This window comes from Bos indicus, chromosome 11 (genome assembly GCF_029378745.1).
Source record: "Bos indicus isolate NIAB-ARS_2022 breed Sahiwal x Tharparkar chromosome 11, NIAB-ARS_B.indTharparkar_mat_pri_1.0, whole genome shotgun sequence".
Lineage (NCBI taxonomy): Eukaryota > Metazoa > Chordata > Mammalia > Artiodactyla > Bovidae > Bos > Bos indicus.
In genome coordinates, this window is record NC_091770.1 from 88,183,617 (window position 1) to 88,206,397 (window position 22,781).

The 22,781-nt window shown below is 37.9% G+C and overlaps 1 protein-coding gene across 14 annotated transcripts in view; it reads left to right on the forward strand.

Annotated features, from left to right (window-relative positions):
* Nucleotides 1-22,781, forward strand: part of KIDINS220 (kinase D interacting substrate 220) — a 96,110-nt gene that overhangs the window by 28,237 nt on the left and 45,092 nt on the right. For all 14 annotated transcript variants that reach the window (XR_011569412.1, XM_070799173.1, XM_070799174.1 and 11 more), the window contains 13 exons: nt 1,359-1,457; nt 2,472-2,570; nt 3,694-3,871; nt 6,712-6,876; nt 7,882-8,061; nt 9,051-9,216; nt 10,873-11,024; nt 11,184-11,473; nt 12,612-12,752; nt 13,578-13,821; nt 13,988-14,076; nt 15,523-15,667; nt 17,600-17,762. Coding sequence is in view for 13 of the 14 variants with exons in the window: in XM_070799173.1 (XP_070655274.1) it covers nt 1,359-1,457; nt 2,472-2,570; nt 3,694-3,871; nt 6,712-6,876; nt 7,882-8,061; nt 9,051-9,216; nt 10,873-11,024; nt 11,184-11,473; nt 12,612-12,752; nt 13,578-13,821; nt 13,988-14,076; nt 15,523-15,667; nt 17,600-17,762 (2,111 nt within the window). In the remaining variant the exon portion in view is untranslated. The remainder of the gene's footprint in view (nt 1-1,358; nt 1,458-2,471; nt 2,571-3,693; nt 3,872-6,711; nt 6,877-7,881; nt 8,062-9,050; nt 9,217-10,872; nt 11,025-11,183; nt 11,474-12,611; nt 12,753-13,577; nt 13,822-13,987; nt 14,077-15,522; nt 15,668-17,599; nt 17,763-22,781) is intronic.

Here is a 22,781-nt window from a genome sequence, read left to right on the forward strand (position 1 = left end):
AATTCGGAAGGTTTTAGTTCATTTAGTTTATACTTAAACTTACGTTTTTATCTGAACATAAAAAGTGATGCCCACTTTTGATATCAGATAGTGTATGGTTGTGGAGAAGGCAATGGCAGCAGCAGCAGTGTATGGTTGATTGCCTAGTGAAGATTCAAATATAAGAGTCTGGAGGTGGTAAAAGAGGGCATTAAGGAGGACTTTTGAGGGAAGGTAGAATTTGAACTAGTTTGAAAAATCGGTCGAGTTTGGATAAAGAAAGGCTGAGTAATTCAGGCAAGAATAGTAGAATAATGGGAAGAGAAAGTTCAGGAAAGTGGGAATGTGAAAGACTGTAGTCCTTAGCTAGTGAATAAATTAGGTTGTTAAGGAGGGTGGGATGGGAGATAGTAAAGTGCAAAGGGATGTAGGACCAGAGAGGTTAGAGTGTCAAACTCAGAAGGTTCAGAAGCTAGTGTGCGGTTTTGAGAAGGGAACTGTGTTGAGAAAATCTTGGTGTAGCAAACAGTGTGATAGTGGCCAAAAGTCATTCATTGAGGGAAAAAAATCATATTTTCACTGAAAGTAGGTGCCTTGATCACCTATTTTGACTTTTATCTAACTCCTTTGTGTCTGTCAATTCTGTTTTCCAACATTTTAATCAGTTTTTGTTTTTCTTCTTTAGCTCTGCTTTCAAAATCCATTTGAATCTTTTTTGGTGTTTGAACTAGAGAGGATTTTAAAGGATCTGATGAAAATCAGTTTATGGGTATGGGTGGAGATTAAGAAAGCTGAGAATGACAGAAACAATTCAGCTTATGTTTGTGTAGTACATTCTCATGCATTATCTTTTGAAAAGATTGGGCAGATGAAAAGCCACAAGCCAAGGTCAGAATATTTACGTGACTTCTCAAAGGACACAGCTCAAGTCCTGAAGACCTCCAACTCAGTGTGGGGTGGGTCCTGAAACCTAATTGCATTCCAGAAGCGTAGTTGACCCTATCAGCTGTGTGGGGTTGCTGCTTCCTAATCAAGAAGTGTTAAGTTTTCCTACACTTCTTTTGTAAAGAATTTCCCACAAGTAAATGCAAGGTACAATAAGGATTAATATTATTCTTTTTCTTTTTTTTTTACATCTGCATGTTCAGTTACATAGGTTCTTAGAATTTTGAAAAGTAGATGATTTGGCCACTGTACTGTTTTTCTTTTTATTTATTTATTTATTTATTTTATTTTTTAACTTTACAATATTGTATTGGTTCTATTATGCTGCTGCTTGGTAAAATATATTAATGCTTTCTGACAGAAATGTTAATACTGATGAATTTTTAATATTCTGTCTTATATGAAGTGCTTGTTGATTTTTTAAATTAATACAGGACAATAAAACTGCTTTGTATTGGGCTGTTGAGAAAGGAAATGCAACAATGGTGAGAGACATCTTACAGTGCAATCCTGACACTGAAATATGCACGAAGGTATAAACGACATTTCCATCCTTTTAGCAATACCTAATGCTGAATGTTTGTAGTGCTTTTTTTTTTTTTTTAAGTTTTTACAACCGTTTGATATTAGAATGACAGGGGTTTTACTGGTAGTGTTCTGTATTAAGTTGAGGAATAGCTTTATATCCTTTTAGGAGTTGTGTATTCACAGCAGAATACACTGTGTAATTTGTTATTTTAATTAGATGCTTTCAGAAAGCACAGTATCAGCTGTTCATAAACTGTGGCCAGATCATTTCCCCAGAATTATTTTATGCTCCTGTTGTTTGGAATGCCGAACATGTTTCTTTTTAAAAGATCAGTTTGTGTGGTTATTGGTTCCTCAAACCAACCACTTTAGTCTGTTTTACTCCATGTGAAAAGTATAAAACTGTGTAAGACCTCAGTGATTATATTTGGCCTTCTGTGTAGTAGTTGTTCTTGAGGAAAGTATATTTGAAATTCTGAAATGAAATGGCAGGAGTTCTTCCTGAATAAAACAGACTTATGGAAGCACCCATAATACAGCCCTGGTTCATCTACCAGAGATTTGGAGCAGTGTTATCTGAACCAGTGATGGTGGCTGCAGTGCCCTGGGATACCTTCTGGTTTGCAGGCTGTGGCTCCTTGGAATCTTTTTTCTTTTGGAACTGTGTGTCAGCTGCTCTGACCACATATGGCTTCTGACCACATTTTGCTTTTTCCTAATTCAGTGCTAAACTGTGGTCTCTTCTTCTTTCTCTTAATTTGGTTTTGAATGCAATTAGATCATTCTTTAATAAGCAAGTAGTGGGTACATCCCTTGCTTGGCTGAGTAACATACAAGTATTTTGATACAAGTGGTTGGTTATGGAAGGAAAAGCACTTTCTTGTTAGTTTTTGCAACTGTGTTTTCTTGAGAACATTTTCAGTATAGACTGGGTGAATATTTGACTTCTTGACATGTGTTTATATGACTTTAAAGACTAAAGGTATTAATCTGGCAAACCTTTTTATCTGTACCGACAGGATGGCGAAACACCCCTTATAAAGGCTACCAAGATGAGAAACATAGAAGTGGTAGAGCTGCTGCTGGATAAAGGAGCCAAAGTGTCTGCTGTCGATAAGGTAGTAATAAAATATTCGTGCAGAGAGCATAGGGCAGTTGGTAAGACCAACCTGTATACCTGGTGGACTTAGGGGAGTCTCATGTTATTTTGTGGAAGGAGAGACTACTGACTGGGTATATCTGAGTGGGATTTGGATCCTGTGAGATCTTGGCTGTTCTGAGAGGTGCTGAGGAGTGGGCAGGCTCAGTTAAAGAAGTTGCTTCCTGTGTTCCCTCTGTGGCTCAGATCAGTTACGGGGAGCTGAGCTGCATTGAGCACCATGCAAGGATGATGTCATCAGGGTGGATCTTGTTGCAGAGAAACAAGAGGAAAGAATCAAGATAAGCCACAGGAAGAACGTGGCACATCATTTAATGTTCTAGAGCGACCAGAGTGGGCAGAAACTTAGAATTCCATTTGTTAGCTTTTGGATCATTGTCTTTAAGAGATGTTTGTAAAGTAAAAGGTGGAGAATACTTTGCAGACTAAATTTCTTTTTTACATGATAGTTTTCATTAGTGCTGGATATGAAGAGTAAAGTGATGGGGATTCTAATAAGGGAAGAAGGCAGGTTGATGTTTGAGAGAGGTGAAAGCTGAGGGAATGAAGAGGTGGTAAGTAGGCAGAGAACATGGATACAACAGAGAGGACTCCAAGGCAGAGAATGTAGAGAAAGACGATGATGGTGACCAAGGGCATGGGGAAAGACAAGTTCACTTGTGGTAGTGAAATACCACCATGGACTGAGATGCTGTGTAGACTGATGACGAGAGCACTGTGAAATAGAATATAAATTATAAATTAGTTGAGGAAGACGGTTGACATGGTGGACAGTTAGTAGCTGAATGGTAGATGGAAGTACCATTAACCTATGATGGAAGTGGATCCAGGGCCTGTGGGAAGCTGCAGGGGAAACCTGTTCCTTGTGCTCTTTCATTCTGGAGGCTCTGGGAGAAAGAATACCCAAGGAAAGCTAGGGAAGGAACTAGAGAAAGAAAATTGCAAGGAAGATAGAAATAAAAACTCATATGAAAAATACGGAGAGTTTGGGTATTCTGTTATTTTGTAGAAATATGAAAAATGTTATTCTGTATATATCCATGAGAAATGGGGAAGTTCAAGTGTCCCTTCACTGTTTACAGAAAGGAGACACCCCTCTGCACATTGCTATTCGTGGGAGGAGTCGGAAACTGGCAGAACTCCTTTTAAGAAACCCCAAAGATGGACGGTTACTGTATAGACCCAACAAAGCAGGCGAGACTCCCTACAATATTGACTGTAGCCATCAGAAAAGTATTTTAACTCAAATATTTGGAGCCAGTAAGTACTGGGTTTTGTATCTGCCTGAGGTTTTAAGAAATGAACGTCTATGAAAAAATTAAGAGAATGACAGCAGTTTTGTGTTTATCACTTAACCAGAGATTATAAAAGTTGAAAATGTTATTTGCTGTAGAAAAGTAACTTCTTCCTGTCTAGAGTTCCTTTGCATTATATTGGAGCATTCTAAATTAAGTACATTCAGAGTCAACAGTAGCTTTTAAAACCTTAAAAAATCTAGCCTACTTTTCTAAAAATATCTTCCCCCTGTTATTGTCTCAGGTAAACTTTGTTCTTTTATCAAACATGCTCTGTTTTCAGTGAGTGGCTCTCTACCTCTGCTTTTGTTGTGCCCGCTCCATTCCCAAGAATGTTCTTGTTAAAATCCTCTTTCTCCAAGGCTTGGGTCAACCGTCTCTTTCTCAGTGACGTTTTGACTGATCTGCCTAACCAGATAAAGGTTTTGCCTCATTGGAGTACTTAAGCACTGTGTTAATAATCCTTTTTAAATACCTATTACATATGGCCTTTATTTTGTTTCTTTTAGCATTTTCTCCCAGATTCCAAGTTATTCAGGGCAGGTATTCTTTCTTCCTATCTTGTATCCTCCGTAACACCTAGCATAATGCTTTGAATATTGTACTAAAGTAGTTTTTGCTTGTAGAGGATGCACATGAGAATCTAATCATTCACATGTGGTCTTTTGAAATATGGGGCAATTTTCTACTCAAATTAAGAAGAGACATGGTAGTCCTAGAAACCAACAGGAGAGAGTAGAATCCTGCCGCCTTCCAGTTTTGCTGTTTACTTACATCTTGTTTTTAAGTATGATTCTATTGTATTGAGTTTTTTATTTTAAAATATTTTTTCTGATGATAATAATGCATACATTAAATTTTAAGGATGAAAACACAAATATAGTAGAAAAAAAGTGCAGTCTTCCCATTGTCCCTTATCTCCTAATTTGTCATTGTTTGGACAAATTGTAAATTCTTTACATTTCTAAAAATGTTTTATACTATGTATATAGCCTTAAAAAAAACTTGAGATACCGTATTATAAAAGTTTTAAATGATTGTTGCATAATGTTTCAGAGTTTTAATAGTATGTTCAGTTCTTTATTGATAAATATTTGGTTTGTTTTGCAATTGAAAGCTAGTGCTTCAGTGAACATATTTGTACAAATATCCATTAACTCTTTATTTTTAGGATTATTTTCTTGGAATAAACTTCCAGAAGTAGAACTGGCAAGTCACTGGGTATTCAGTTTTGATAGACTTTCCAAAATGGTTGTAACAATCTCTTCTTCCTTAGGCCACGTTTGTGCAATTCCCTACAACCTTGCTAACTGGATATTTCCAGCTTTCTTATTGACCTTTGCTAATCAGATTGATAATAAAAAAATTTCATTTTAATTTCCATTGTAAAATTATTGGTGAGATTGAGATCTTTGAATAACATTTGTAGCCTATTTGCATTTTTGCTATTTTCCTCTTTGTACCCTTTGTCGTCTTTTTTTTTTTTTAAGTATTTAATAAAATTGACTTTTGTGTTTTTAAGGATATTGATCCTGAATCCAGCTAAATATTGTATCTCTCTCCCCAGATTATTCTTTGTTTATGGTGATGGGAGTGTTTTTATTCCCCATTCGAAAGGTATATAAATCTGTAGTTTGTTGACCTTTTCTTGCAGCTCTGGCTTTAATATTATATTGAGAAGGAAAGCTCTTTTCCACACAAAGATTTTTAAAGGTTTTTCTCTTATATTTTCTTGTACTTTTATAGTTTTACTCTTTACGTTTAATTTTTTGTTTCAGAAACTTATTTTTGTTGTAGTATGCGATGTAGAGTTTTAATTTCATTAAAAAGAAGGAAAAAAAAAAGAATGGCTTACTTCTCCCAACGCCACCTACTAATTCATCCTTTCCCCACTGATTAGACATGCCACTTACATTAATATCCTGTGTGAGTTCTATGGTATTGTAATTATTGTAGTTTTAGAATGTATTTTGATTCTTCTCAAAAGAGAGCTAATTGTTGGTAGCCTTTAAATTTTTTTCATAGCTATTCTTGCTTTTTAATTTTTTAGAATATTCTCATTGATTTTTATTGAGATTGCCTTAAAGTGATAGATTAATTTGGGGAGAATTGCTATTTTTTTAGTCATTGACCCTTTCTGCTTGGAACCATAGAATATTTTTTTTCTGCTTATCTCTTGTGTTTTTAACTAACATGTTATAGTCTTATTTTTATTTTTACTGTACATATTAAATTGATTCCTATGGACTAGTTTCTGTTTTAATCTTTTTATTGATTTTATAATATACTTTACTCCACATTTTAGTATCCTTGAAGTTGGACTTTGTCTTATAATTGGTAGGTGAGAAAGCATTGTGTCATAATTTGGCAACATTTCTTCTTCTCTCAGTTGAACATAATAATGATGCCTCTTGTAATTAGTAGGTATCTTAAGTTCTGTGAAATATGGTATTAACTTATTAACCTTTGAACCTATTTTTACACAGGTCTAACCCTGGTGGCTTAGATGTTAAAGAATCTGCCTGCAATTCAGGAGACTGGGGTTCAATCCCTGGATCAGGAAGATCCCCTGGAGAAGGGAATGGCAACCCACTCCATATTCTTGCTTGGAGAATCCCATGGACAGAGGAGCCTGATGGGCTACAGTCCATAGGGTTGCAGAAAATCAGACACGACTGAGCAACTAACACTTTCAACCTATTTTTTCCTTTAATTGAGTAAACAATTAATACTTGAGAATTGATGCTCCTTTATAATAATAATGTCTCTTTTTAATGTTAGGGTATCATGTGTTTATAATTATAGGACACTTGTCTCCTACCGAGACAGATGGTGACATGCTTGGTTACGATCTGTACAGCAGTGCCCTGGCAGATATTCTCAGTGAGCCTACCATGCAGCCGCCCATTTGTGTGGGCCTGTATGCACAGTGGGGAAGTGGTAAATCCTTCTTACTCAAGAAACTAGAAGGTAAAGGGCTTGTTTATAAAGTGTCTGTGTATATAACAAGGTTTTCTCTTGTGTGTTTCTTAAGTAAAAGTAGAGTTTTATGTACGGGTATGTGGTTGATCCTCCACCCAATCATTTGAGTTCTCTTTCTAAAACAAACATCCCACTGCATTAGAACCCCTCTGTAGCAGATTTCCTGCCTGCACTGTTTATAGATATCTTAAACCTATAGGTATCTTAAACCAGGGCCCTTTGCAGACATGTCAGCTCGTGTGCTCCCACCTGCCAGCACTACCTCTTGTGCATGCTCAGCGCTGTAGTTACAGATGGCTGCTCTGGTAGGTGCAGACCAGACACTGAGTGGCTCCTCTGTAGGAGCTTCCTAGACATCTCCCCCCACCTCTGACCTGAGACCCCACTCCTTTTGCTTGGCAAAATCTTACTCGTTTCTTCAAGGACAGGTTTCAATATTGCCTGTAAATTTTTTTTTTTTTTTGCACAGAACTGAATTCTTAACTATCCCCAACACTGGCTCTTCTACGTTTAAATTTTTTTTTTAACTAAGTTTTGCAATAGGAATGAATGACTTGTCCCAGGCTCATTTGGGCTCACCTTTAAGAGCAGTGATCCTCAAATGGCACTGGGGGTAGAAGCGGTGAGGAGGCGCAGAGAAGTGGAGATGCTGTGTTTTCTGAAGACACATAGCAAAGTAATAATTTTTAGTTTTATATATGGAAACAATACTTTGTTGGTTGCATAATACAAATCTCAAAATATCAACAAAACCTTGACAGATGGGAATATATGAGAGAGGATTTTATGCCTTTTCAGTAGGAAGCAAGAGAGTGGGTAGGGCAAGGGTCAAGGGTAAATGTGCCCCTAAGGAATGAGATACTTAGCAAAGTGAACATTGGTTAGCATGGTTAAGTAGCAACATTCTAGCTAGGTAAATGTTTATAGTGAAAATGTGAAATTTTCAAATGTTTTATTTCTTAAATAATGTTTTCTTATTAATTTCTCTTTCAGATGAAATGAAAACTTTTGCAGGACAACAGATTGAACCTCTGTTTCAGTTTTCATGGCTTGTGGTGTTTCTGACCCTGCTCCTTTGTGGAGGGCTTGGTTTATTGTTTGCTTTTACAGTAGACCTAAATCTTGGAATTGCAGTGTCATTGAGCTTCTTGGCTGTCTTGTATATATTTTTTAGTAAGTCTTTGCCTTTTATCCTTTTCAAAAATGTAGAGAATGTCAGAACTCATTGTTTTATTTAAAATTGTATCTGTGTCTGTCTTCTAAAGTCTCCAGGTGGTTTTCCTATTTAGGTGAGAATATTGATTTTTTGCTAGTTTGTAAGTTGGCTTAGAGGAGCATTGTCCCCAGCCTGCCTAGCAAAACTTTAAAAGCTAGTGCACTACTTGTTAATATTGAAGCAGAACTTTAAATTACTTTCCCTTTTTTATGTTAATGATTTATATTTGAATCTTTTTTGAAAATAAGTCTTCATAGACATAATGGCATGCTCTTGATCATTTGGATCATGACTGTAATTTTTATTTTATCTAAAAGCAAAGTAATAAATATATATAATCCCTGTTTTTAGGAGTGTCTTCAGTTGCAGGAAAGGAAATAGGTTTACTGTTGGTAACTTCAGCAGTCACAAGTAGAGATAAAACCAGTCATACTTACATTTGAATCTAAACTAAAGGATATGCTTCGGTTTAAGGCATTATCCTTCTGATTGTGTTTATTATGTCATATTTTAGTCAGCTTACTTTCTGTTTTTCACATACCTGATAATATGTTTTTGCTATTGCTGTTGCTCAGATGCCCAGTCGTGTCCAACTCTTTGTGACCACATAGATTGTAGCCCACCAGGCTCGGTCCATGGGATTCTCCCAGCAAGAATACTGGAGTGGGTTGCCATTTCCTACTCCAGGGGATCTTCCTGACCCAGGGATTAAACGCAGATCTTTTACGTCTCCTGCATTGGCAGGTGGATTCTGGGAAGCTCCAGATGTATGTTGGGGGAGGTTAATTAGTTGAGGAATTCTTTGAGGACTAGTTAGGAAATAACAAGGGACCGTGAAAATTATGTAAGCTTACCTGTCACTACTTCATACTTGACTGTTTGCAGAAAAGAGGCTGCTTGACTAATGATTGTTCTGGATAATTTTTTTTTAAACCTTGACTTTTAGTTGTCATTTACTTTGGTGGACGGAGGGAAGGAGAGAGTTGGAATTGGGCCTGGGTCCTCAGTACTAGATTGGCAAGACATATCGGCTATTTGGAGCTCCTCCTCAAATTGATGTTTGTGAACCCACCTGAACTGCCAGAGCAAACCACTAAAGCTCTACCTGTGAGGTGAGTTGGTCCCTTTGACAGAAGTAATTTTTAATAAAATGAAGCAAATGAAAGTTGATAATGCATCTTTTCTCATGTTTTTTTAAGAGACCAAAAAAAAAAAACATTGGTCCTTTAAACTTTTTTAACGTGAGAAATAAAACAAAAATGCCCTGGTCAAATACACTTGGAAAACTCTTCATATTACATCTCCCTCTTGTATATTACAGATCAGAGACACCTTTTCATAAAAAATTATATTTAACTTTGATTTGCCAGATTTTATTTGAGTGAAGCTCCACATTCCCCCCTTATGATACTTGTTACCATCCTTTGGACAAATCAGTAAAGAGTACTGGGTCTAGGATGGAGTCCTGGAACTTCTTGACATCAGGGTGTGGCCTTGGCAACTCAGCATGTGCTCTGAGCTGTTCTTTCCTCACCTGTGGATATGTATTTATCCATTCCTCTAAAGTTATCATCATATCAAATGATAATGATATCGTTACCAGGTATGATGATAATGGGAAGGTAAGCAAACAGTTCAGAAAAGATGAGAAACTTGTAAGTCAAAGAGTAAAGGCAATCCAGAGGGCCCCAGAGGAAAGTAAAATGGAAAAAAAGGTTAAAGAACTGAAAGCAAAAGGAATTCAACAGAAATTAGTAAAATAATTAAATATGCAAAGATTAAGAATTTAGAAATTATTGTAAGATAAAATATGTGTAAGTTAAGCTGAAAGTGAATGGACCAAACCTGGTAAGACATCAAAACTATGAGAGGAAGATAAAAATAAAACAGGTAAATAAATGGTATATAGGATTAAATGTTAAGAAAAGGATTTAAAATGAGAAGTTAAAATGAAAAACATAAAAAGAAAACATACAAGAGTAGAATAAAAAAAGTTGGGGAAGATATTTTTACATAAATTAAAAGCATTTAAAATTAATGAGATCATTATCTTTTAAAAAGTTAGAACAACTAAAATAGCATTGATTTAATTAAGACCAGGCATACATAGAGTACACTGTGATCCTGGATTGTATTTTGAAAGCAATGCCTGTTTATAGGGTTAAGATGGGAGTTTAGCAGTAGAAAGGAATAAAGGAACTAATGCAGAAGTAATACCCATTCAGAGGCTCAAAATGCAAACAATTCAGTTACTTCACAGAACAACTAGGAAAAGAATATAATTTCTTTCTCAACCCCTGGTAGATGAGTAAGCTATAAATAGGACATTCTGAAGCTTGAGTTTTTAAATGACATTAAGTTCTTAATTACTATTTTCTCAAGGTTCTAATCTCTTCAGTTGGCGTTTGCAGAATGTCCTTTGTGCGGCTTTTTCTGACTGATGTGGGGCGCCACTGTTGAATTGTTGTGTCATGAGGTCTGGGGAGATGTCTGGCTCCTTTGTCTAGGTTCTGTCATGACCTTTTCCCTTTTCTGCTTTTAGTCAGAATTGCTTCATATAACTCTACTAATTTAACTTTTGTTACTGTCTTTTCCTAAGAAAAGAATATAAGCTGTTAGAAATGGAAGATACCTAATTACAAATAGAATTTTAAAAACAATGTTTTGACAGAGACAGGAAGGAAACAGGAGCTACGTGATAGACATAATGTATGTTGAAACTGTTTCTTTAGGTAGCGGCATAACATTTTCTTTCCCCTTTCCCCAAGGTTTTTGTTTACAGATTATAATAGACTGTCCAGCGTAGGTGGGGAAACTTCAATGGCTGAAATGATCGCCACCCTCTCGGATGCTTGTGAAAGAGAGTTTGGCTTTTTGGCAACCAGGCTTTTCCGAGTGTTCAAGACTGAAGATACGCAGGGTAGGACCTTCTTCTCTTCTTACTGTATATGGAGTGGTTGAGGATGGGATGGACAAAATGCTTGGAAACATGAACAGCAGGTTCGTCATATGCTGTCACTGTAATGATTGGGGTTTTCTGGATGCTTGAGATGTTAAAACCATTTGTCGTGTTTTACAGGTAAAAAGAAATGGAAAAAAACGTGTTGTCTCCCATCTTTTGTCATCTTCCTTTTCATCTTTGGCTGCATTATTGCTGCGATTACTCTTCTGGCTATATTCAGAGTTGACCCGAAGCATATGACAGTGAATGCTGTCCTCATATCAATTGCGTCCATAGTGGGGTTGGCGTTTGTGCTGAACTGTCGAACATGGTGGCAGGTGCTGGACTCACTTCTGAATTCTCAAAGGAAACGCCTCCATAATGCTGCCTCCAAACTGCACAAACTGAAAAGTGAAGGATTCATGAAAGTAAGCACACTTTGCTTGTTAGAAAATAATTCTGGGGATTCTCTGGCGGTCCAGTGGTTAGGACTCTGCTTTCACTACCAAGGGCCCAGGTTTGATCCCTGGTCAGGGAACTAAGATCCCACAAGCTGTGTGGTGCAACCAAAATAAAAAAAAAAAAAAAGAAAATAGTCCTAATGTGAATATGCTCTCATGATCATCATCACTGGGGCTTTTAGGGAGTCTGTTTTCTAACTGTTAGAGAATTGCACTTGTTTTTAGTTTTAATCCAGATTTTTCCTATGAAAAATGCATGTGTAGTGTGGAAAAAGTTTTAACAGTAATGTCTTTTTATAAAATCGACTTTTATAAGATCCTCGTAGAGTTAACTATAGCTTCAGTACTTTGGCCCCCAGATGTGAAGAGCCAGTTCATTGGAAAACAGCCTGGTGCTGGGAAAGATTGAAGACAAAGGAGAAGGAGACGGCAGAGGATGAGATGGTTAGATAGCGTCACTGACTCAATGGATATGAATTTGAGCAAACTTGAGGAGATAGTGGAAGACAGAGGAGCCTGGTGTGCTGCAGTCCGTGGGGTCGCAAAGAGTCGGACGCAACTTAGCAGCTAAATAGCAACAGCAAAGAATTAGCAGATTATCCCTCAGGTGGTAGTTATTACCTAATGTTTAGGTTGCTCTGCAGCCTGGTAGAGTAGACAAATGGAACCACCAAAACGTAGAAGATAGGAATGTACTTTTAGAGTAAAAAAGGACTTTATACAATTATCCACAGCCCTTTCCTTTGATCAAGGTCACATGTCATCAGGAAGCCAGTTGTGGTGTGGCATGTAGACCATTTGGATTTGCATTCTAATCTGTCTTCTGACCTTCAGAGCATGTGATCTTGGCATGTAAGTCACTTCAGCCAAGTTTGTCCTTTTAAAATGGATATGACGTTGTCTACCTCTTTGTAAGAAATGCTTTAATTTAGATGAAGGCACTTTGTAAATGGTGACACATTCACTACAGTTCCACTAAGTGGAACCACAGCTGGCAGCAAGCACTTGGGGTTTCTTTTCTCCTAGTAGGCGACTTTCAGGCTCTTTAAGAGAGGTACTTAAGTTTCTCGAATCTTTAGCGCAGTGTATCCTTTCTTTTGCACAGGTTCTTAAGTGTGAAGTGGAATTGATGGCCAGGATGGCAAAAACCATTGACAGCTTCACTCAGAATCAGACAAGGCTGGTGGTTATCATCGATGGATTAGATGCCTGTGAGCAGGACAAAGTACTCCAGATGCTGGACACTGTACGTCTTAACCGTCTTGAAACTTTTAACTGTCACATATGTGGCAGCTGAGAGGAACAGCTTCATGAATATTTCAAGTGGAATTTGAATACTGTTTTTTCTTTTATAGAAACAACTGTGTGTTTTATGCAGAAACAGCAGAAGTTTCATTCCAAGCAGATTTAACCAATTTTAGGTTAATGGCAGTGTGAGGGGAAATGTGAGTAGGGGGGTCTCTAAAGTCCAGGGTGTGACTCCAGCGTTTCTCTACAGATGGTTATGGTCAGAATATAGATAGGGGTGGGGAAACCACAGAATTTGTGGAGTTTTTGTTAAAAAGTAAGAAAGGTTTGTGGCTTTCTGTAAGGTCTGGTATAAGCAGCGGTGTGTGCCTGTGGTCAGAGACTAGTGTGTGCAGTTCACTGTGTCTGCTTGTATTTCTCATGTGTGTGGATCTTACTAGACCAGTGTGTGCAGTGCACCGTGTCTGCTCAGGAGTACTTCATGAGTGTTTCTCATGTGTGTTGCTCTTATAGTGCATCATGTGTGCTCATGAGTATTTCTCATGTTTGTGGATCTTACTTCTTACGTAGATCTGAGTGTCTCAAAGTAGGACAGGACTAGTTGTTTCCTTCAGAGATTCTATCACTGTCAAATGTTAAATTGTCAGGTGGTGAAAAAACAGATTGAAACTTCAATAAAATTTGTTTTCACATAGAATAACATTTGAATGAAAAGGAAATGCTATTTTAAAATGTAGTCACAAAGGCTAACACAGATTTTGAAGAGAGGTTTTATTACTTTGGATAATTTTTTTATTGTGATTTTACATTTCTTCTACCACAGGTCCGAGTTCTGTTTTCAAAAGGCCCATTCATTGCCATTTTTGCAAGTGATCCACATATTATCATAAAGGCAATTAATCAGAACCTCAATAGTGTGCTTCGTGACTCAAACATCAATGGACATGACTATATGCGCAATATAGTTCATCTGCCCGTTTTCCTCAACAGCCGGGGACTAAGCAGTGCAAGAAAATTTCTTGTAACTTCAACAACTAATGGAGATGTTCCATGCTCGGATAATACAGGTAAAGATCAAGTTCCTCGGATACTTTGGGTTTGAAGTGGTTCCATAGTTTTTCATTTTGCATCTCCTCTTACCTTGGAAAGTATTGTTCAAATTTCACAACTCTTTAAGTATCATTTACAGCAGAGTTTCAGGACAAATGGTGCTTTCTTGATAAACTCTTTTAGGGATGCAGGAAGATGCTGACAGAAGAGTTTCACAAAACAGCCTTGGAGAGATGACAAAACTTGGTAGCAAGACGGCCCTCAATAGACGGGTAAGATAGTGTATGTTTTGAGCCATTTGTTTGTATTGCTGTTGTTTAAGTAAAACCAAGGTAAGGCCACTTATTTATTTTATAAATACTGCATTGAGCTCATAAGGTATATTTTATCATTGGTGGTTTTTCAGGGAATGTCTGAACCTAGAGCCATAATAACTGTAAATTATATAGGAGTGCCTGGTCTCTCCCAGCCTGCTCTCAACCCAGGTCCCACTCCAGACCAGTTAAATCAGAACCTCTGAGAGTGAGATTTGAAAGCTGCCCAGGTGATGTCACTGGGGGCAGAGAACCGTTAGGTTCATCCCAGGTCAGGTTGTGCTTGTCCCAGGGGCCATTGTCAGCACAGCTGTAAGGGGGAGAGGCTTGTGGTGTGGGAACCAGTCTTTGCTGTGTTGTCCTGTTGGCTGACCTCCTGCCCTAATATTTGTGAGGTGTGCGCTCTTTTTTTCTATCCCCACGTAGTGACCTTGTGTGCCTTTCCCAGTCTGTTGGTTGTCTCCTGGGAGACACTAGTTTCCCTGCCCTGCCCTATCCTAGGAGCCTTTTGTAAAGAACTGGGGCTATTATAAGACAGGAGATATACCTTTGCAGGTAAGTGATGGTAACAATGCTGCTTATGGATGGCGAGCTTGGGCTAGCATTGGTGATATTTTCCACTACCCGCCCTGCCCCCCCAGTTTGCAAATCTTTAATTGGGACATTTTACATTTTAAAAACTGTCTTCAGGTATTTTGATTTTATGCCTTTACCATGTACAAGTATGGATGCAGAAATAATATTATGAAGGATAATTGACAACTCTAAATTAAGAGTGGGGTATGAGTTGCCATTTAGAATTTCTGTCCTGGGAGCCTGGACCCTTGGGTTCCCCTGTCTTGTGACCTTAGATGAGAACCACCCTCGTTGTGCCTGCTTCTCCTGATTGGATGGGATCCCCACCCAGTAGAGAGCCTTTCATTCTTACTAGACATGAGGATACAGCAGCTGTGCCCATTCGGTAACTGTCACGTTTGAAAATAACCTAAAAATCAAAATGCTGAATCCTTAAATCTGTGCAAGGGGTTATTTGCTTTATTATCAGAGTTCCTATAGATACCGAGCTCCCATAAGAGTTTGAATTGAATTTTCTTTATACAGTTCAGCTTATTTATATTTTTCAAGGCATTGAGCTTTCTCTGATTGTACAACTATAAATCAGGTACACCCAAAGCTAAACTATAGTCTCTGATGCATTTGCTAGAAATACTTACTTTAGAGATCAGTATATATTCTACTTCAGGGAGTAGTAATAATACTTTTTGTACTATTTTATCTTCCTCTTTGACTGAAATTTTGGATTGTTTTTGTTGTTGACATAGACATGTATTAACTTCTCAAAAGAGCCTCAGGCTCTCAGGGTTGAAGTGAGGGCTTACGCTCACTGATGCTACCCCGTTTCAGGACACTTACCGAAGAAGGCAGATGCAGCGCACGATTACCCGGCAGATGTCCTTCGACCTCACGAAACTGCTGGTTACGGAGGACTGGTTCAGTGACATAAGCCCGCAGACCATGAGGAGACTGCTCAACATTGTTTCTGTGACAGGTGAGTTTCCTTGTCTTAGTGTTGTGTGGTAGATAGTAAGGTGCAATGCTGGGAGCCAGCATATTGCATATTGAGTGCATATTGCATATTGAGTGCAGCACTTTCCACAGCATCATCTTTCAGGATCTGGAATAGCTCAACTGGAATTCTATCACTGCCAGTAGCCAGCGTGAGGAACTCCGCCCATGACAAAGGTCATGAGGAAGGAGGCTCGGCATACACAAAGGCGGGATCGAGCTTCAGGAGTCCCCCTGGAAATTCTCGAGCATATACCCCCAAACCAGAGTCTGCCTACTTTCTGCTTTGTGCTTTCACCTACACCTCTGACTTTACAGGGGGCTGTCCCCCACTACCTCTCTGAAAAAAGAGTTAGCTTACAGCTCCAGTTAATAATTCCTGGGTGTGACAGTGTTTAACCTACAAACTCCTTTGGAAATCCTCTAGCCTGCCTGAATAGGTTTTTCCGGCCACATGTGATTGTTCAGAGCCTCCCAACTGTGAGAGGCAGGAGATGTTCTAAACTGTCTAAATACAGATTCCTTTGAGCAGTTAAAAGATTGATTAGAAATTGTATTGGTGAAGGGATTTTCACTTGTTGGGCCAATGTTTGCTGCTAAGTCTCCATATCCCTTACTGCTGTGTCCCTGGCAGTGTATTGATTAATATAATTGGTGTAAGTAGTAGCTTTAATGTTTGTAACCTGGGACCCTTGAGTTAATTCTTTTTCTTGTTATAGCCCGCCACACCTTTGCTCTGTAGGAATGCAACTTTATCTAATGCTTTTGGAGGGTGGCTCCTGACCAATCACCTTTAGAGAAAAATAAGTTTTCTGAAGAAAAGGTCTTAAAATGTTAACAGGCCTCCGGGCCAGAAGATGATGCAAATCACCTAAGCTTTTGCATATGATAAGTTTGCAGGAAGAAAGCCTGGTTTGCTGCAAGACTCTACCCCTTCCCCCATTATCCTCTATGCATAACTTAAGGTATAAAAACTACTTTGAAAAATAAAGTGCGGGCCTTGTTCACCGAAACTTGGTCTCCCCATGTCGTTCTTTCTCTTACCTTCTGGCTGAATTATTCAGCCTCTTTTCTCCACTGAATTTCCTCACTGAGCTATCCTTATTTCAGCCTCTTTTCTCCACTGAATTTCCTCACTGAGCTATCCTCATTCTATTACTCTTTATATCCTTAATTAACATTTAATTAAGCAGTTGTTTCCTGATCTTCGCCTACGCCGTCTCTCCTTCGAATACCCTGGATCAGCCGGGGCTGGTCCCCGGCAGTGCAACATCAACAGAGCAATTCCCTTCCAGAAACAAAAGGATGGACTGTGTTTATACACCGCCAAACACCAGTTTTATTTTCCATTGTGTGTCTAATAAAACCAGTGTTGGTTTCGATAGTGAAAATCGACTGTCAGTGGTCTACTGTTATTTTAAAATTTGATGATTTAAAAATTTCACCTCAGGTTTAATTTTTCTCTTTGTATAAAAATAATTTTATGCTAATTTGTATAACTATAATTAATTTATAATTGAAAATGTTGAAGTTCAGATTTTTACATGCTGCTATTCTGCTTTAATTTTCAAATTACATTTTTTTTTCTTTTTTTTAATGTGTTAAATGATATACACTTAAAATTTACCATCTTAACCAGGGTCCATTTGGGTGGTATTAAATACTTTCACTATTTGTGTAACCTTCACCACCATCCATCTCCATAATGCATTCCATCCCATTAAACTGAAACTCTATACTCATCCCCCTGGTCCTCTCCTAGCAGCCATATAGATATTAGGTGTGAATTTATAGTGTAAGTTAAGTGGCAAATTAAAAAACAGTGGAAGTTGGTTATTTGTGAATATACAGAATGGTTGGCTTAACATAACGTTACATACCTATTAATTCTAAAATGTTTTTGTATTCTTTAAAGGACGATTACTGAGAGCCAACCAGATAAGTTTCAACTGGGATAGGCTTGCTAGCTGGATCAACCTAACTGAGCAGTGGCCGTACAGAACTTCATGGCTCATATTGTATTTGGAAGAGACCGAAGGTATCCCAGATCAAATGACATTAAAAACCATCTATGAAAGGTAATTTATCTGACCTTTTTATATTTAAATTTGTTTTAAATTGAGTTGACTCTTAAGAAAAAATGCATACAAAGCAAAATGAATGCAAAATAATATGTATAAAATGTAGAGTTCTGAGGTTAATCATTTTCGTTAGTAATTCTTCCATTATAATTTCAGAGTTGTGTTAGCACAGGTATATATCCCATCATGTAAAATTTACAGCTTTATTTGGATAGATTCTTTCTTGTGTAACCTATATGATAAAAGATGTTTAATAGTCCTATTAAATTTATATATTTAAATATACAAAAGGCAAACCTTAAAACATTGTTTATCGTCCATTTTATTTTTTATTCTAAGTGTCTTGATAGAATATTGAGGAGGTCACATTTTCCAAATCATTAGTGCAAGTGTTTTCACAGCTTTGTATCTGGAAGACCCAGGGAACTGTGAATACGGGCTGGTAAACGTGCTTTGCGCTAAACAGTAAAGGAATTTATTGTTCTTTTATAGTCATTTGAAGTACTTTTAAAATCTACTTCTGATAAATTGATTCAGTTTTTTCTGGGAAAACACAGTCAAGGCTCAGTGTAGTGTCAAGTATGTCAGGTTTTAAGAGTACCACTTTCTTGTCAAATTCACAAACAAAATTATAATCCTCTTTGTTTACCAGAATACTTAATACCTTCATAGCTTTCAGTTACAACTCTAAATAAAAATATCTCTTAGGAAAAAATGCAATTCAAGGGAGCTATGCAATTGTATAAAACTTAGTGTAATTGAAGCATTATTTTGAACATGTAAATGAAATAGTAAACCTGACCAACCATTCAGTGTAGAGTTTCTATATTTAACTTTTAAGATTGTAAATAGTTTATCCTTGAGTATTATCAGCATATGGTTTTCATTATTTTCCAATCCCCATTTTTCATGTACATATTTTATCTAATATTTTTAGGTAAATAACTGATTTTAGAATATAGAGGATGGTTGTAGTATTTGTCTACACACTTGAGCTCTTGAGGTTATATGTTCAATTTATGCAACATTAATCATTGTAAACTGTGTGGGCTGTGTGAAGTAGGTGTTCCAGTAGATGGCAGTGGTCCACAGCTGCCAGGGGCCTGCAGAGCAGTGTTTCTGGATGCATCTGCTCTTTGATATCTTAGAACTCCTCTTTTTATTATGAGATACATGATTGGTTTTTTCCTTGGTTGTGTAGTAGACTGTTGTTTTGTTTCATGAATAAACATTTGCATCGTAACAGGTGCTGCATAATGAATATTTGCTGGATGAGCACAGTTTTAGGTTTTGGTGCAGAACAGGACTCAAGTCAATCCCTTCACCTTCATATAATTGAACGTGATGCCTAGAAGTTTCCTGTGTCTCAGGAGTACAAAAGCATTGACAGTGTTTCACGTTCTAAGGGCTGTGTGCTTAGAGTTCAGCCCTTGGCCCCATGTGTGGTCTGTGAAGAGGGTGAGACTTGGTGAGAAAGTCTGTGTCCTCAGGAAATAGAAGCAGGAGAGATGTAAAAATATCAAAAGGTTTTTAAAACTCTCAGAAAAATTCATGATTCAGTTTAATCAAAAAAAGCTTATTAAGTGTCTGCTGGGCCCTGCTGCCAATACTGGAAATACAATGGTGAACAAGTAAGTATGTATTTACTTTTTCACCCAGCAATCCCACTGTGGAAATTTACTCTGAACACACACTTCCACAGTGATAAAATACTTATACATTATTGTGACCTTATTTATTTATTATGTTATTTATTGTGACCTTATCTGTAGCACCATAACTTAACTGCATGTTTTTAGAAACACTAGTTGAATAAATAATGGCACATCTACCATAATAGAGTGTTTTGTAACTGTAGAAAATGAGAAAAAAACTATGATTTGATATGGAGAAATTTTAAGGATACATTAGTAAGTGAAAACTGCAAAATGTGAGAGTATATAACATGCTCTATTTGCGTAAGAAAGAAGGGAGAGTAAGGATATCTACATATAAATATGTAAATATGTATTATTTTTTGTGAAAAAATAAAACAACCTACAGGAAGGAAAAAACAAACTAATAAAAACGTTTACCCGAAGAGGATGCTTAGATGGGGAATGAGATGTACTCTGAATGTGTATTTTTATATGGTTTGCCTTTCATATATTAAAAAAACTAATTCAAAAAGGATAGAAAAAAGCAAACCCTAATATTGAATATAAACAGGAAGAATTGATGCTAATGGTATATGAAATTGATAGTATAACCACACAGAAAAATATTAATACAAACACCTTGGAACTCAGTTTTCTCTTGACTCTTTATTCTTAGTAGAATATACTGAGGACAAAATTAGCTACAACGAAATCTTGAACTTAGTAGGTTTATTGTTGCTAATCGTATTATTGTACTCCTGAAGTCCTTTTGCATGTATTGTAAGATAGACTAAATGAATGAATAAATTGCTATTCTTGGAAGCCAGTGTTTTCTCTTTGGGAGAAGGGAATACCAATATTGAATGGAAAAAATCAGGAAGAGCACTGTGATATTAGATTGGATTTTGTTGTTGTTAGGTCACTAGGTCGTGTCTGACTCTGTGACCTCATGGACTGCAGTGCACCAGGCTTCCCTGTCCATTATCTCCTGTAGTTTGCTCAGATTCATGTCCATTGAGTTGGTGATGCTATCCAACCATCTCACCCTCTGTCGCCCCCTTTTCTTTTTGCCTTCAATGTTTCCCAGCATCAAGGTCTTTTCCAATGAGTCGGCTCTTCACATGAGGTGGCCAGAGTATTGGAGCTTCAGCTTCAGCATCAGTCTTTCCATTGAATATTCAGGGTTGATTTCCTTTAGGATTGACTGGTTTGATCTCCTTGCAGTTCAAGGGGACTTGAAGACTCTTCTCCAGCCTCACTGTTCATGAGATTTCTCAGGCAGGAATATTGGAATGGGTTGTCATTTCCTTCCTCCAGGGGATCTTCCTGACCCAGGGATTGAACCCAGGTTGCCTGTGTCTCCTGCACTGCAGGCAGATTCTTTACCTGCTGAGCCATCTGGAAAGCATATTGGATTTGGAAATGTTAAATTATTAGCTCATAATTTAAAACGAGATTTTCCCTTGCTTTGCCCAGCGAAAGGGAGCAAAAATATCCCCAAACTGTGAGCCCACCTGGAGCTGGACTCCTTGGAGAAATGGCTAATTCCAGGTCAGAAGCAGGGAAAGCTCAAGGGGAGTCTGCATTTTTGTGCCAGAAACCAAGGAAGGATGTGTTCGAGGACAGCCCGGTTTGCACAGATAGCCACAGGATGTAGTCTGAAGGAGCACCTTTCAAACTTGGGCCCATTTTCACAAAGGAAAATGATAGTAATGGGTTATAACATATCACCAAAAAAAAATCCATGAGTCCATAGTAATACTTAGAAGAGAGCAAACAAGGAATAATTCTTTGTTTTAGAATGCCAGCTAATAAATGTAGAAGGAATGAGTGAAATTTAAAAATTATTTTTTAATCCCCAGTATAATCATTGATTCAAGCAAGGATCATCAGTGGTTGCAAAAACTACTGGGGGGAAGTTGTTGGGGAACACGAGACCCACGTGATCTCAAAGTGTCACTCCCCAGGTTATGTGCAACCACAGAAGAAATGACCTTGCTGGGAGAGACTTGTCACCAGTTTTAATCAAATAGTCAAGTCTGACATCTAATGGGAGGCATAGCATTGTGTTGTTTAGTCGCTAAGTTGTGTTTGACTCTTCGCAACCCCATGGACTGCAGCACGCCAGGCTTCCCTGTCCTTCACCATCTCCTGGAGTTTGCGCAGATTCGTGTTCCTTGAGTCAGTGATGCTATCTAACCATCCCATTCTCTGCCACCCTCTTCTCGTCTTGCCTTCCATCTTTCCCAGCATCAGGCTCATATGACTCTAGATAAAATGCGGTGGAAGGTACCACATCACCTATGTGCTCTTGTTGCCAGCCGTGTTTTACTGTGATCCTAATTATGAGGAAACGGCCAGATGAATCTGAGATGTGGAACACGCTACAAGGCAACTGGCTTAGGTTCCATATTGGCCACTGAGGGAGACTGAAGAGATCCCACAGCCCAAATGCAGTGTGTGAGCTGTGATTGGAATCTATCATAAGAGTAGAGCACTGAAGGGCATTTTGTGGGCAGTTGGGGAATTTGAGTCTTTGAGTTAATGTTAATATCCTTCGGTATGCTAAGGGTGTTTGGGGGACATTCATGGTGAGATATTTAGGTGTGAAATACACTTTCAGATGGTTTGGCAAAAGAAAATATGTATGTGTGTGTAGATGAAGTACCTGGTTCTTATTAAAAAATTTTCCTCTTCCCATGCCTTTTGTTCTCCACAGTGACTGTTCAGTAAATGTTGCTTTGTTAACATTTTTACTTAGGGACATAATTTGAATTAAATGAATCTAAGAGCTGTACTCCTTAGTGCACTCCTGTGATTTTAGTAACCTTTTCACACATGGCAAATTGAAAATCATTTTGTATCTATACATGGCTCTTTTGAAAGCTCTAAGAAAAAAACCTACTATTTTGTTCCGTGGTGGCAGAATGAATCACAAACCACACTTTATTCACTGGTTGATTCTAATGTCAGAATCAGCCAGTACCTCTAAAGGTACGGAGCAAGCGGGTACAAAAGGTGCAGTTTTCATAGTGTGCCCATTCTAGTACATTTTCTTCATGTGATGTGTGTTTAGTGTGGGTCTTTACTGTAGGTTAGGGCTCACATTGTGTCCTTTGTGCTTTTATGTGTTCCAGGGGCTGCCTGAGGAGGTAGGGTAGAGGGACAAACATGCAAAGCATCTAATGCCCTTGAGGAACTTACAGGCACTTATCTACACACATACATACCCTTTTCTTTTGCCAAACCATCTGAAAGTGTATTTCACACCTAAATACTTCAGCATTCCCAAAGACACCATTACCACACACCACACACACACATGTTTTTTTCCTAAACCATTAGAGGGTAAATTATATGCAACATATCTTTTGTCCCT